At 41.5% G+C, this 16099-nt stretch overlaps 1 protein-coding gene across 1 annotated transcript in view; it reads right to left on the bottom strand.

Annotated features, from left to right (window-relative positions):
• cadm2b (cell adhesion molecule 2b) overlaps positions 1–14759 on the bottom strand; it is a gene marked incomplete at its 3' end in the record, with an annotated part of 165163 nt that extends 150404 nt beyond the window's left edge. Inside the window, exon 1 of the mRNA XM_083984521.1 lies at positions 14550–14759. Coding sequence (XP_083840647.1) covers positions 14550–14610 — 61 coding nt within the window. The 5' untranslated portion in view covers positions 14611–14759. The remainder of the gene's footprint in view (positions 1–14549) is intronic.
• Between the last annotated feature and the right edge of the window lie 1340 nt (positions 14760–16099).

Raw genomic sequence — 16099 nt, 5'->3', positions numbered from 1 at the left:
ATTATACAGCAAAGCAGCCCCTTAATGGTAAAATTCAATCAAAGCATTTACTTAAAAGCCCAACAATTGTTGAAACATCAGCAGGTATACTTAACACATGCCAACTCTCAGAGAAAGCATGCAATTAATTGAATTAGCCAAACTGCACAGGGTGTATACTTTAACTTAAGTGGCCATTATAAATTAAACTCAACAACACACTCTATTCTTTATTACAGAGCAACGTGTATCATTATGTTTAGGCTCCTGCACGGGGGAATAAACTCCATAGTTTTGTATCATTTAAGGTGAAACTAAAATTCTAGTAAAATGTTCCAGACATTAGTCCCCAGTCTTGTGTCTGCTTTGAGAAATCTAGAACAATAAAAGCTAAATTGGTGAAAAGTTTGTTAAGACTCCTCTTCTTGCCCAGACCTCCTGCAGGCTATTGTTACCCTGCACATATGGTTGTTGTCTTTGCTGTTCCAAAACTGCGAACACCAACTGGTTTTCCAACTTGGCTTTTTTCTTTTTTTTACCCACACACTAGTGATAAAATACAGCAATGAATCACTTACCAAGTAGACAACACTCACATTCTGCACATGGTTAAACTCCCATGTAAAATAATTTGTGTCACTCCGACAAAATGACACAATGTTAGCTAAAGATGCCGACTGATTCAATGTAAGTCCCTCGTGAACACCAATAAGTCTCCATAAGGAGATCAACGTCTCTAGCTCTCTGACTACTCCTCTTACCTGTAAATATCTTTTTCACAGCACCACCTTTTCCATATTCATGGTGCTTATATTACTCCAATTAAATATGTATTTTTACTGCCAGGTCCCCTCCCTCGCTCCAGAGCTACACTTCAGCCAACTCACACTTGGCGTAATATGATTGGCTAATCTCTCATCCCCACCCCATCTAGAGCCAATCATATGAAGTGTCTGTTTTTTTTACTCTGACTTTACTGAGGACACAAACTGTGCCAAATTAGTCCTGGCACAGGCCATGAATGGATGAAAGGATGTCAGATATCACTCTGTATGTTGGTGACTATATGTTTGCTCTCAGAGTGATTACTTGACTTGCTGACTTGCACACCTGAGGTTCATGCCTGCCAAAAAAACCCCAGACTAAAATAATAACGCTAGAGGGTTAGAATAAACTCAAAACATGATGTGTGTGAACACATCCTCAGAATGTCACGCTCATGCAGCAGTCAGCAGGTGGTGAAACATTTTTCCATAAAGGCAACTCCTACTGTAATGTGTTCTCTTTGAAGAGGAGGTCACCTGTCTGTTCTAACTGTAATGCTCCACTGAACATGGAGAACTCGCCGAAACTTGGATTAATGCTTCATTTCCCAAATCCTAAGCTTTCTTTAATCACAACTGTAAAGTATATAAAAGAAAATTATTTAATAATCTGTCTTTTCATTTTTTTATACCCACCAAACCGACTGGATCCAAGATAAATCTGTGAAATGTCTGAGCTGTGTTTTCCTTCATGAAATGGTTTAACCTTTATTTTAAACTGCAATAACCTCTTTTATGTCTCTTAGTAGTAACAGGTGAAGGAAATGGCAGATGTATCTTGCATTACACTATGGCTCTTCTCTCTGGTTTTTACAGTTTGTGTGCCTTCCTGTTTCACACCTTCTCTTCCTTCCCCTGTCTTGCTCTCAGCTTAGCAGCTTTAAGGCTTTTTTTTTCTTTTTTTCCCCCAGCAAAGCATGCTCCCTGGCTCCGAGCATTGGCATCTCTTGCATCGGTATGCAGCTCCCGTTCAGACTGCTGATCCCTCTTTATGAGGACATGAGTTTCAATGCTTTTATCCCCCACCTTCACTTGCAAATATGCCTGCGTTCAGTATCTACACTCCAGCTTTATAGACCCGTGGGAAGCCTTTAAAGAGGAAGTCAATAAAAGGGTATAAACATGCATGAGCTTAAGTTTGTGCTTTTTGTGTCTTTATTCCAAAGTTAGGTTTTTTGGGAAGGCATCTCACTCAAGCAGGGTTGGAGAACAAAATAATAATTTTCCAGTTGTTACATTGAAGCAGAAGCTGAATTTTAAATATTTCTGCTCTTGCATTGCATCTCTTAAAACAGGATTTCTTCTCTAGTGGGTGAAAATAAATCCAGTAAAACTGTTGCTCATTTCTATATTAAGAACCTTGAGCACTAATGTCACTGACTTCCAGTGAGTACAGCAGATACTTTAATTATAGTGGACATAATGCACTGGGTAGTCATTTGCAAATGTTAACATGGTGCATATTGACTTTTTTCAGTCATTATATATGGGCTACATGCCATGATATGGATGTGTTTATGATAAATAGGCTTTAGTACAGCTACATACAGTAAATTCTATATGTGGCTAGAACAGCAGAATGGGCAGAGTGGCCATGTTTCATGTGTAGGATGCTGCTTTGTTCTAACGCCAAAGATAATGCAATGCAAAACATTAGTCATGGATGCAGCACTGAACTTTTCTTAGAAGCTGTCAGGAGCTGAGTCTACTAGTGCGACTGTGAAGATGAACTGAAGACTCGGTTGCGTGTTCTGCTGCCTGCAGACAGTGTATGCAGCGGGAATTAGTCTACTGGTAACTACGAGCAAGTTTGCTCAATAAAATTGTCAAATTTAATTGCTGTAGGAAAATAAACAGGTTGGACTGGTGCATTTTTTTTTTTTTCAAAGTGCTCTTAGGCGCATAAACAGCTGCTTTACTCATATGGCAGTGATAACAACACTGGGGAGTAGACTAAAACCAAAAGCACATGGGAAAATGTCATGAAATTCTGTGAAATACTGCCAGACTTCAAGATATTTTTAATTAACCTCATTTTTGTTAAGTTTTACAGTGTGTGCTCTTTAAGTTGACATGTTTCCCCTGAGTTGTTGTGGTTTGCCACACAAATGTAGGGACACAAATGGCTGAAATGGACTGGAGTCACTATGTCACTGGATGTTTTTGTCTGTGTATGACGGCCTCTGTGATGGACAGGTGATGTGCCCGGTGCCCCCACTTCCATTCTGCAAAATGTATGCTGGAGTTGTCTGCAGCTCCCGGAGACCCTGAGACGGATTGAGCGAGCTCAGTACATAAATGGTTTTCATTTGTGCTCTGATAGATGGTTATGAACCTTTCTCACGAGTCAACAATCAGTTTTTAGCAGGTCTGTCTGTTCATTGTTTTTATTTATTTTCAGGGCAGTTTAATTTGTCATTGTGCACAAAGCATATCAAAACCATAAAACGCAAAACATTGTCCTGGAATAAATAACTGCATTTGACGTGATTTGCTGCTTACAGATCTTTGAAAATGCATGACTTATTCCAGCCAGCTATCAAATTTCCAAAGATAGTGCAACAGAGTCCCCTTTATCTTGAGCTCAGATGTCCAGCCTGACTGAAGGGACATTATGAGCTCAGCAGCCCAGTGATACAAAATCCTACTGTGTGAGACTGATGGAATTTCTGCACTGATACATAAAAATAGAAACATTTAAAACCTCAAAGTAGAGTGGACACGGTTATTTCAGATGCACTTACAACTGCTGTATTGGTTACATTTGAAATAGTCTGGCTTAAGTGGCTATTTTTGCATCCTTGCACTATAGATTTTAATTTGAATGGATAAAATCGCAATATTTGTCCATCAATCTACACTCAATAACCCATTATGACAGGGTGAAAATACGTTTTCTAAACATTAATCTAAAATCTAAAAAAAACTGTCATTTACAAAAAATATTCAGGCCCTGTTTACATGACAACGCTCACGGATGAAAACGGCAATATATTGGGGGCTTGAAAATGCCAAAAAGTGAGTGGAAATCTTAAGAACGCTCCGTTGCGTCCCCTTGTAAAGGGTGAAAACACTCCGATTGCTACAAACTATTCATAACTCTGTAAAAATTAATCAGTAGCTATTACTTTAACTATTTGCATAACGTTATTATAATGTTACTTTTTTTTTTTTTTAAGTACATGATTAAAATTCTCTGTGATTTTAAGTATGCTGCATCATAACTGCATAAACGTTCATACAAAATCAAAACGTTTGGAAATCGGACAAAAACTGAGCAGGTTCTGGTCATTATAGCAGAACATGCACCATAGGCTTAAAGCAGAAGTAAGCGGAATATTTGTGTTAATATAAGTCTTAAAAAATTATAACTTCCGACAGCAATCACTTACATAGAGTGTTTGGTCCGAAACACGGGTCTGTCAGTCACTCTGCATGAAGGGCTGTGTGTGCAGCCAAGGGATGCGCGTGAATGTGGTGACGTAGGGATGAGGACCAATAGATCCATGTCGAGGGCGGGGACTGCTAACTCCATCGGCTGACAAGAAGTTAGCCAAAACGACCGGATCGCTTAACTTCTGCTTTAATGCTCTAAGGGAGAGAGTTGCCCGTCCCAAGATGGCCGGCGTGTAGCTACGCCGTGTCATTGGGCAGCAGCGGTGGGTGAGTCATCTAGTCTTCTTATGTATCTATGTGTACACAGGCGTGCGGACTTGGTGGTGTTGTGTGGCACACTGCCACCTAGGCGCCTGGCATGCAACATTGAATTCCAAAGACCTTTGCATCACAGTATGCACGCAGATTTCCACGCCAAAAACGCTCATCAAAATGCAGAATAAAAAGTAAGAACGCAATGCCACTTTTGTGTTCTCTGTTCAGATCATTTCCGTGTAAACGTAGCCTCAGACTTTTACTGAATTCAGTACTTTGTAGAAGACCCTCTGGCAGCAATTACAGCTTTGGGTCTTCTTTGGTATGTCCATAAAAGCTTTGCACACCTGGATTTGGGCACTTTATCCCTGTCTTCTTGCCAGATCCTCTCAAGCCTCATCAGATTGGAAATCAAAGTGTCTGAACCGCAGTCTTCAGGTCTCTCCACAGATGTTCTATTGGGTTCAAGTCAGGGCTTTGGCTGTACCAAGCTGGACATCAACACAGCTCTGAAATAAGGCTCTGAATACTTTTGTTAACTAGGAGATTGTTTATGCATTCCGAAAAACATGTCCTCACCTTGTCATTCTATGTAGAATGTAGACTAATTTGCAAAGTGGCAATTTTATCCATTTACAATTAACTGCACAGTAAAGTGGGCAAAGAGGGAAGAGGTGTGAATTCTTTGTGAAGCCCCTTTGTGTTGGGGAGGGGGTGGTGGTGGGGTCTACACTTAATTTTCCATGAGACATTGGAAAGCAAAGTGCCTACAATTAAAATCAGAGCTGAATTGATTAGTCATATTAGTTCATGCCACAATAAAGTGGAACACATTACAGCTAATGAACTAATATCATCACAACAATCACTTAAATTTTAAAACAGCAACATTTAGCTCTTCAATATGCAGCAACCTCTGAATGCTAAAAAGCCCCATTTTCCAAAGCTCGGCAAAAGCTGCCTCCTCTTTTGAGGATTTCTGCTCCTACATTCTGAAGCTTTACACAAAGTAAACCACAGACAGGAACTTCACACACATGCCAATCATCATATAAAATGTATACAACACTAAACAAAGGCTGCCCGGTTTATTGTCCTTATTGCGGCTTTGTTTGTGCATTGGCAAAAGATCCTGACATAACTCAAAACAAGCCTGGTCACCTCAGGTCGGGCTGCCAGGTGTTTGGTTGCACTGCGATACCTCAGATAGTCAATCACTCTTTTGGAAGCCTCCCAAACATGCACAGCAGAAGCAGAAAAGACATCTATTATGGCAACCACATAATGACGCTCCCAATATTTCATGTTAATATTGTGCACTCAGCCTCTCTTCACTGCACTTAGGTATTTCCCTTGCAGAGGTAGCACCGGCCCTCTGACAATATCTTCCGCTTCTGTGATAACAGTCTGAAAAGCTTTTTGAACAGACAAAAAAAACTAAAAACAAAGGTGACAACTTCTGCATGATACAACATCTGCTCTGAAAAAAATAAAAATGAAGAAAACAAATTACATGCTGGCTAGGTCATGGAATGGTGTATGATTGTCATTCCTGAACAAAAAATATTAACTTTGTCCATGTAGACTGCAGCAGGAGGAGAAAAGGGAGATCATCACACAGGCTAAATGAGATTCAGAGGCTCATCCATAGTCGGGCACAAAGCCCACTTCAACAGAGATGAGGGCCAAGAGAGATTGGTAAAGGTCAACACTGCAAACGGGCATAAAATGAAGTATAGGCTTCATTTCGGGCACAATACAAAAATGTAGGGAATGCATAAACCTCTCACAGAACAGATGCCTCACACCTTTGCAACAGACACAGCCGAATCTCATTCATCCAAACTTCAATGAGAAATGTTCTTTATTCAATCGTAGACAGATTAAGGTTGAAATAAGGTTTAGGTCAATCCCTAGGTTTTCTTTTCTTATATATGTGTACAGTATAGGCAAGGTGGATCAATTCTATTGATTCCTTGCAGTCCATTGTTTCATGTTGAGGACCATTAACCCTGTAATGGTGGACTCCATTACACATACAGCAATAGTGGAAATGCTGCAGTATTAACATATAAACACATCAGCTTTCAGTAGACAGAGTAAACAAAGCCAGTCCTAGTGTCCCATTGTTTTAAATTGAACATTGTACATAAAAGAAGTGCAGCCAATGGGGGTTAGTACAGTTATTTTCAAGCTTTAGTTCCCTCCAGTTTCTGCTGCAATCTGAAAATGTACTTATTCATTTTCCATTTTCTATTGTTTGTTTGACAAATACAGTGAGCTGTAAGGCGCAATGAGGAATGGCTGCAATAATTCACCAATATGTTTGCAGGGTTAACAGAAAGTAAATCTTTGTCATTTATAAACCTCAGATGAAAAGGAGTGCCAAGTGAGAGTGTCGGTTTGGTGTGCAGTGAAACAATGTAACAAATTAAATCTGGAGCTCCAGCTAAGTCACCCCAGCAGGTACCCCAGATACCTAACGTTTAGGGGAGACCAGTATATTATTTTGTGATTACTGAGGAATGTTTCCTCATCACTATAAATCAGATTATTTTAACACAACCAGTGTTGATTGATTGACTTTATTTCAGTAGGTTTGGCTCTTTTTTTCCCCCTCTTTCTTCCCCTCATACAATCGAGCTGTGGTTTACTCAAGATGCAACACGAGAAGTGTCACTGCAGTGTTCTAAAATAAATGTTCCCTGCATTACAAATCTCCAGTTATTTTACTCCAACAATCAAGCCGGCATTCCCCGGTGCTTTGGATCAATATGGCTGCAAATGATAATATGAAATTCTATCCCCACTATGAAGTCCGTCTCCTGCAGGTATAAAAGTCGACACATGCAGCAGCTCTCCGCGTGTTGTAAATGGTGGAGCTTGCTGCTGCTTGATGACATGAGAAATGAAATACTTGGCTCTCTGGGTTTTAGCTTCGACGGTGAGTCAGCCCTGTTTAGAAATATTGACTTAACTGTCTGAGATCATAGGAATACAGGAAAAATGCTGATTTATGGCAGATTTCCACCTGTGAGATGTTAGAACACAGGTGCCTCTTCAGGTGCCAGAGCTTGATGTGAGGACTGCTTTAACCACTTTTCAGCATGACCAATTGTGGCATTAAACTTATCGTGAGGATCTTGACACAGGTTTTTTGGCAAGGAGAAAAATCTCTTAACCCATTTCAATCAAATACGGGTCAAAATAATCTTTAAATGGTGTAATTTCCCTTACAGTCCATCAGCTTCATTGCTAAGCTTATACCCACTCTGAGAGGGCATAGCGCGTACAAGGGCCATGACAAAGAGCATGGCGAAGGGAGACTGACAGCACGCGGCGTGGTTGGGGCAGCAAGCAGCTAATCTTTAAGCCCGTTCCCCCACTTGTCTGAGCACATTTGCTTCTGGCTTGAGGCTTATCCCTACAGATGTATATCTGTCAACAAAAAGCAAGCGGGGCACCAATGGCTCTTTTGGAGCACATTTGTCCCCTTTACTGGATTATTCATTTGCAGTAGTATACAGCACTGCTCCGGAGCCAGCACTTGGCAGCTGGGAGACGTTCTGCAGGGATAAGCTAACCCTCAGCAGTGGGAAATGGGTATCCTTGAATGTAAACCACCTTCCTCTGCCATAGCTCGCCTTCAGCTCAGCCAGCTTATTCCTCATGCATGATTATTCCAACCCACAGGAGATGTGCCCGTGCACACATCTCACAGGTTCCTCGTGTCTCAAAATATGTGACATTTTGGGGTTCACTTTCGCTCGGGTCCGATGTGTATTATCATTTCAGGAGGTTTTCAACACACCCAGATCCGAGCTGAAACAGAAGTCCATTTTCACATAAGAGAACTGAGAAGTGGTGTACCAACTGCCATCCTATAGTACACTCAAAATGACAAATCGAGTCTATGGAAAGCTGCTGCTGGAATCTGATGGAATTTAATGGTATATATAGATATAGTGACTCCTCTGTGAATTCCCTAATAGGCCACTTGGATTCTGCCCTTGATACTTGATTACTTTAATCCTGATCCACTGAAATTCTGCAGCGTTTAATTTTGTCGCCGGGTACATGCTGATTGAATTTTGTGACAGAATACACAGAGTCATAACCAAATGCATACAGACCAGAAATCAAATTCAAATTCCATTTATCTTGCTTATTTGATGAAATTTCCATCCTGATGAATGCAAATGAAAAAACATTTTTTTAAATAATTCTAAGCACTCAGTAATATGCAATGTGTGTGTTAATATGTATGCATGTATTGTGTATAACATGATTTTTTTATTCTGAAAGCGTTTTGGATCGTAATGTAGGCACATCCATGTTTAAAATAGTGCCTTACTGCAAATGGATGCAAATGAATACACTGCAGTATTGACACAGAAATGTCATTACTGATTTATAAACAATTGTTAATCGACAAAATGTTGTTGCAGACATTAAATTACTTTGGGAATATAAATAAGGCCCAAAGGATCAACAGTTTATACACTGGGCTTTCAAATGTAGAGTAACAATGACACATTTTCTCATCTGAATGATTGTTGTACTTTTCAATAACGACTCTATAATGTTCGGATGACCATTTATCTCATGCATTTCCATGGGCTGGGCATTCTGTCCTACTATTCACAATTAGGTTCACAACTTCCAGTTAGGCACTCACAGTGGAGGCATTTTCCTATTGGCTTAGGCCAATATTTAAAAGAAATATCAAACATTGTGCAAGACATGTTTGCATTTTTAATGACTAGCCTCATTTCCCTCCACAATCACAGAAGAAACTTTCCATTTACATTATGAAGGAATTATTCATCCACAACCTTGTCTCCTTTTGTCTTCTATAGTTTTGATGTCTTTGGTTTGGATAGCAGATTAAATACTGGAGAGAAAAAAAGAGCCACTTTCATTTATTCTCTGCTTTGCCCTCATTACTGCCCCCACACGTTATGGTCAAACACACACCAATACTCAAATGTCACCTGCAGGTTGTTCTTGCCAAAATGTCTGACGAGATAAGAAAATGATGAAAGGCTCCATGCTCAAACAAAAGAAAAAGTTCCCCTGGCGGTATGGGAGCTTTTTGGGCTCGGTAAGAAGGAAAGTGATGAAACATTTTAGCAGAAGGAATGTCAGCCCAAAATGGAGAAGCTGTGGCCCACAAAGAAACACACGGATCACAAAACTCACATCAGTGACATTACCAGCCCACAGGTCTGCAAAGGAACTAAGTATAGCCGTGCCACATGGCTAATTAGCATTGCTAGCCGGCCTGAACACCTTACCTGTTAACTGGTTCTGACAAGTCTGTAAGGTGTCTGCATTGGCTCTATTTGGTGGAATATATGTTGTGATGACTCTGGTGTGGTGACACACTAACACCTCAGAGGGACGTACCTTCCCACTGATGCACATATGGGACATCAAGACCTCATACTCAGACTACAAGCACAAGCCGGGCATACAGTTGGAAAGAGACAATAGATGTACAGTAACTCTCCATAAGAATTCATCTACTCTGTCACTACAGCATATTAAACATTTAGGCAGTGTAGCACTCCATAGCTGCGACTATAGATAAGAGTCCAGCAATGCATTTAAGCAAAATACTATAATGTAGTTGTGCTAAGAAGGATGAGTCTGCATGAAATGACTCTCAGCATTATGGAGCATGAACAAAGCTGCTGAGGCTGGAGTCTTGTCTACAATATCACTGCAGTGTGTGATGTGGCACGCTGCAATTTAACTGTCGATTAGGCTGTGATCACACGGAAGATGTATGCACCTTATTACCTACGGAGGTATACTGTATATTTTTAGTCTCATTTGTTGGTTGGTTTGTTTGTCTGTTAGGTAACATGATATTAACCATTGACACATTTTCTCGTCATTGCATGGACGAACGTTGGCAAACATTGACGAGAAAACTCGTCACAATCAGGGTTTTTTTATACAGATTATGATAATAGACACTCTCAAGTGCTTTATGTGTGAATATGGTAGTCCGCTGATATGTAAAACTGATTTAAACTACAATCAAAACATGATGGTTTGGTTTTTACAAAATGTGTAATCTTGGTTTTGTCTGAGTAAGGATAGCTTTGGTTGACTTGCATGACGACCATGGCTGCTAGGAGGACAGATATGACCAGTGTAGCGTGGAGTACATGTGCAGCTTCGCCTATATATCGCGAAGCCTATCAATTTCAGACCTCAGATCAGAGATGAGATTTATGCTTCATTCACATGGAGTCCGGCAGATGTCAAATGGCAAATGCCGCTGGACGGAACAGCAAAAACAAACAAATGGTCCGAGTCGGACGGGACGGCAAGACAGCAAAACGCGTCACAATGTTGCTATGGTGATGTCCACATACTCATACGTCACATCCGGTTGAGGACACGTCATGGCAGACGGCAAAAGTTTAAATATTTTAATTCTGGATGGCATTGCCGTTGCCGTCGACAGTATTTTTTTGCCAGCCTCCCCCAAGTTTTAACGTCATTCTCTCCTCCACTAACATGACATCCAGTTTGCCGTCTGCCGGACTTCATATGAACACAACATAAATCTCATCTCTGATCTGAGGTCTGAAATTGATACAGACACAGCCTATATGTAGAAGAGGGAAGCCCACAAAGATCTCAGATCAGAGATGAGATTGAGATACAACAACAGCACCTCCCCCCTGCAACCGGTGGGCAACGCCGCTCGTCAAGTTATATCTGACCCATTTGTATAACGTTAGCTCCCCTCAGTGGACTAAGATATATGCAAATACTTATTTACCCGTATAAATCATTTAGGGGACATGTCACACTGCAGAGTACGAGTAAAATGTGTGGATTGCCACCTAACCCAAAAGTGCGTTTTTCTCTGAAACTAGAGCGAGAGCTCTACTTTTGGAGAAGCTGGGCTCTCTTCTTCTCTTTCGTGCTAACTAACGAAACGTTGGAAGAAACTTGCAGTTTTTTCGAGAAGCATGTTGGAAATTCAATCACATTGCGGAAACCATTTGTTTCTAGGCCTTGTACAGAGTTTGCTTCGACGTTGAAAAAAAGGTAAACAAATTGCTAAAAACATGTGATGAGCAATTAATTGAGGTCGCAAGAGTGTTAAGAAGACTTTGAATTTTTGCCACAAAACACTGATCTTACTTGAATGAAAAAAGTCTGACACACGCATCTAATAATTGCCCACGTCCATGTGTTTAGGAAGAAAACAGCGAGTTAAAAAAATTCTGACCGTTGGAGCACTGGGCAAACTTGGCACTTGTTGGTGTGTGTGCTCTCTGAGGGCTTTCTAGTTTTATTTGTTTCATTTGTTGTTTGACTGTTTGCTCCTTCTATAAAGTGGTTTCATTTCTTATGTACACAGACATTTGTTTTGAGTGCCCCTAGTTCATGTATCTAAAGTTCAGCCACTTAGCATCAATATTTAAAGTGGCCCTTGAAGTGGGCACTAACTTAGCACAGCTCTTGCCCATGATGACCAAAAAAATTATAATAATAATAATTCTCTGGGCCCAGTTCTCTCTGGTAGGATGTCATGGACCCAAACTTTGTAGCAAAATGGAGCAGCTATCTGCTGTCCATTTTTATTCCAAACACAATTACCATTAGTTACTGATGCCAATTAGTCTTAAAGCGACAAAACCATACGCTAGTCCTTGCTGGCCGTGTTACAGTATTTAGAGATGGACTCTGGGCCAGAAAAAAAAAATCATTTTTAATCACTGCCATTTGGTATGGTCAATTATTGAAAAAGTAATATAATGCAAAAATGTAGAAATGCCCTCTAAAAGACATAAAGAGGGTGGTTGTTGTGGTCCATTGTGAACATAAGCCATGTTAGACTTAGAAAGTGAGACTCCAAATTAACTTTTTGCATATATCAGATTTGCATCTTTTATTTCTAATACATGATCAATTCCTCAGAACAATTCACTCCAGACAGACCTGAGATGGGTTATCCAGCCAGACATACATGAGCAGTAGCAATGCGCAAGAAATGACTGTTTGGAAAACCACCAAACAACTGACTTGCAATGAATGCAATATGCAGAAATTCGTATTCATATCAACTTACTTCAACTTTACTTCCTACTGTGTATTGCTTTACATACAACACAATTCCTTATCATTGAATGCACCAGCAAAAATATTTTCACAGTGGCCCCTGCAACACCAGGTGAGGTCAAAATTTCAGCAATGTATCTGAAAGCTCATTCCTATTCAATACCGAAACGGCCTGACACTAATGGCTGTCTGGGCGGTGGGAAATAATAATAATAATAAAAAGATATGACAGTCTTTCCAAAGAACAGCAATAGATTAAAAGTTATGTAACACAATGTTTAGCTAATGGGCCCTAAAAACTGCACCATCATGCATGGATATTTAAATGTCTCCACAGGGGCCATATCTTGAGGGGGCTGATGTGAGGTGGATGTGGCTGGATGTGCCGTCAAGTCACAGCTGGATTTACACCACCCAATGGCATAGCAAGTTATAGTCAGGACAATGAGATGAAAATATGCAGGTGGGAAACTGGCCATCAAAAGCAACTGTCACCAGGACGACAGAATATATGATGTTGTTTTGTGAGTTCCAGAGAAGTCAGGCTGATGGTGTACGGTGCTTAACATTTGAGGTACACTGAAACCTTTTTTCTTGAGTCTGATACTAGGACTGAAAATCTTTGAAATGTGGTAACTGCTGGTGATGTTCCTGACAAAAATCTGAGACTGAAATGGAAGTCAGCTGATGTCCAATGTGATTGTGCAATGTGAAAACCAAACAAAGCTTATAGAGCCTCCGACTTTATGCATGGTGGCCCTGTGTTGATACTAAAACAGAAATAGTTTACATGAACTCATATAGGAATGATCACTCTGATAGGCCAATGGCACTAAAGTATCTCTTCGCTATTAGTGCACTAAATCAGCAGAGACCAAAACATCTTCCTCCTCATGTCTTGTGGGACAAGATCTTATTAAGTTTGGGATCGGTGGGGATTTTTTTTTTTTATTTATGTGCGTGTATGTTTGTGCTTTTTACAGCACCCCACCCCTCCACCCTCCGCCGCTGTAAGAGTTATATATCTGCGCACTGGTCGCCTACAGGGCGGTGGCTGCGCAAGCATGTCCAAGAGCGGGACAGTCAGCGGGGAGTTGAGGGACTTTTTCATGAGGAGACACTGGTGCCTGGCTGCAGAGAGCCATCACACATGCAGGCTCACCTGCGTCTGATCCTGACAGCCTAACTTTCATTGAGCGACTTACATGGCTTTGCACGGTCAGTAATGCATACCGACCCTCCTGGAGAGTGCGTCCTCACACACACACACACACGCAGCCACACACTGCTCTGCCTGCACTTAAATCCAGTGCGCTAACTGACAGTGCTGGAGACAAAAGCTCAACTCAAACGCAGTCACCTCTGCAAATAAAATAACATCGATTCAAAGTCCTGCGTGAAATTACGTTCAAGGCCCCGCAAAGACAGTGTGACTTAAAAACGATCCGCTCAATGACACCGGTCTCCCACAGAACAGGACGCACGCCTCGCCACCAGCTGCTGTATAACCTTTCGTGCATTCCCGTGTCAGCTTCAGGGGAGGGGGGACATTAGCGGGATGGAGCGGATCACACGCGGGGAGGCGACTCCGGGCGTCTCATCAGCAGTAGCACCGATGTCTCATCTGTCACTTCACACCAAAGGGAGAGCAACATCCAACTTGTCTCCGATACGAAAAAAAAAAAAAAAAAAAACTTGTGCAGCCGCATTCTGCTTTTCGTTGCGCCGCACAATTCAACTTCCAGGCATTCCAGCACAGTCGGCTCTGACAAGCAAGAGACAACGGCAGCCGTGCTCCGGCCACACAACTGCTGCGCAAACACACATCATCAGTGAAAGGAAGGGGGGGAAAAGAAAGAAAGGAAGAAACACAACTCTCTCTTGCGGTGAACACTTCAACTCACATGTGACATGATCACATTTGATCTTTCCACTTAAACAGTAGCCACCACCTTCCCCGCACACCACGCCCGTCTATACACAGTAGCAACATCCAGCGCTCACCTTTAAAGATGCTTGCACAGAGGCTGTATAGGATGAAGATGAAGTGCTGCTGGACAATCATATTCTTCTCTTTTCCTTCACAATATTGACGTCGACACTCCACTCGGTCAGTCTCAGTCTTTTTCCTCTCTTTCTCTCTCTCTGTCTCTCTCTGTGCCTTTCTCTCTCTCTCTCCTCGTCGGGATGGACTTATCCAGGTAAACGGTGCAGTTTCGGACTGACCGGAGTTACATTGATGAACTCTGCCTTTTTTTTTCCAGAGGAGTCCCTGTGTGTTTTTTTTTTCTCTCGCAGATCCGGAGGCAGTGATTACTGTAGTGAAGCAGGACGGCAGAGATGCTCGTCGGCAAAGTGCAGCTCCTGCCTCCCTTTATTGCCTTTCTCTTTGACTCGCTGCAGAGAGCAAGAGTCCCGCCCACGCTTTTTGACTAATGAAGACGCTTCACCAATGGAGAACACCTAGAAATAGTTCTGATCTCTGGTAAACTGTCAAAACAATTACACCGTGTGCTTTAAGGGTTACCCGCCTTGCACCCATCCGGAGACAATGGGCCACTGCAGGAATACAGCGATCGTTGAGGCCCATCATTATAATATCATATGATCTGGAAGGGTCAGAGGGAGCCTGGGCTGGGCAACACAAATCTTCAGCTCTAAAAAAAAAAAAATAAGTCAAGATGATGCTCCATGTGCATTGTCAGTGTGAGTCTTGTCAGAGTGTAGAAGTCACTGTGCCAGTGATTCATTGTATTAAAAATATGCCCACAGCTAGCAGTTAATTTAACACTTTTAGACAGTTTGAACACACCGCCCCTGAGCTACAACAGCTTTATGAGCAGACAAACATGAGCCTGCAGTCTACACTAAACAACTCCAAATAAGTGTCACTGCAAAAAAAAATTGACACTTATTATCACTTTGAAAATTTTACAGCACACACCAAGTGTCTGTCTATGACTTGTGGAAAATGCGGTAAAATAAAATAAAAAGGATGGTGGGCAGTAACAAAAAGAAAGACCTAGCCCATGTTGTGTGAAAAGGCGGTTGCTTTCCCAGAGGTTATGACCTGGTGTCTGGGTGTGTGTCAGGAATCAGTGCTGAAGCACAGGGGAGGTTAATGGGCTCCTAGACATCCCTCTTCCTTCAAAGGTTCCTGTGAGTGGTGCACAGAAATGAGTGTGACCATCCCTAAAGACAGAGGTGGGGGGGAGGGAGGCAGCGGCTCCAGCCAGGGATCGTTTTCTAAGCCCATCGTGAGGATTTTACACATGGTTTAACATGCTGCCGGGTAAATTTGGTTCAGTTTTGCACACTCCCACTTCAAATCAAAACGCTGACCTGGCCATACCACCTGAGAAAAAGGCGGCTGGTGCTAAAAATATTTCCCAGCCTTTCAAACCATTGGCTTTTCTCTCAGTAGGAATAAATGTAAATGACATGTGAAGCTCTGCCATTAATTATCTAAACAAGCAATCAGTTGGACCACAAATTTTCATTGCCAAACAAGAAATTAATGCTCTGTTTTTCTGCGTGTTTTAAACCATTATAGC

Source organism: Trachurus trachurus, assembly GCF_905171665.1.
Source record: "Trachurus trachurus genome assembly, chromosome: 13".
NCBI lineage: Eukaryota > Metazoa > Chordata > Actinopteri > Carangiformes > Carangidae > Trachurus > Trachurus trachurus.
This window is presented reverse-complemented; position numbering and strand designations above follow the sequence as displayed.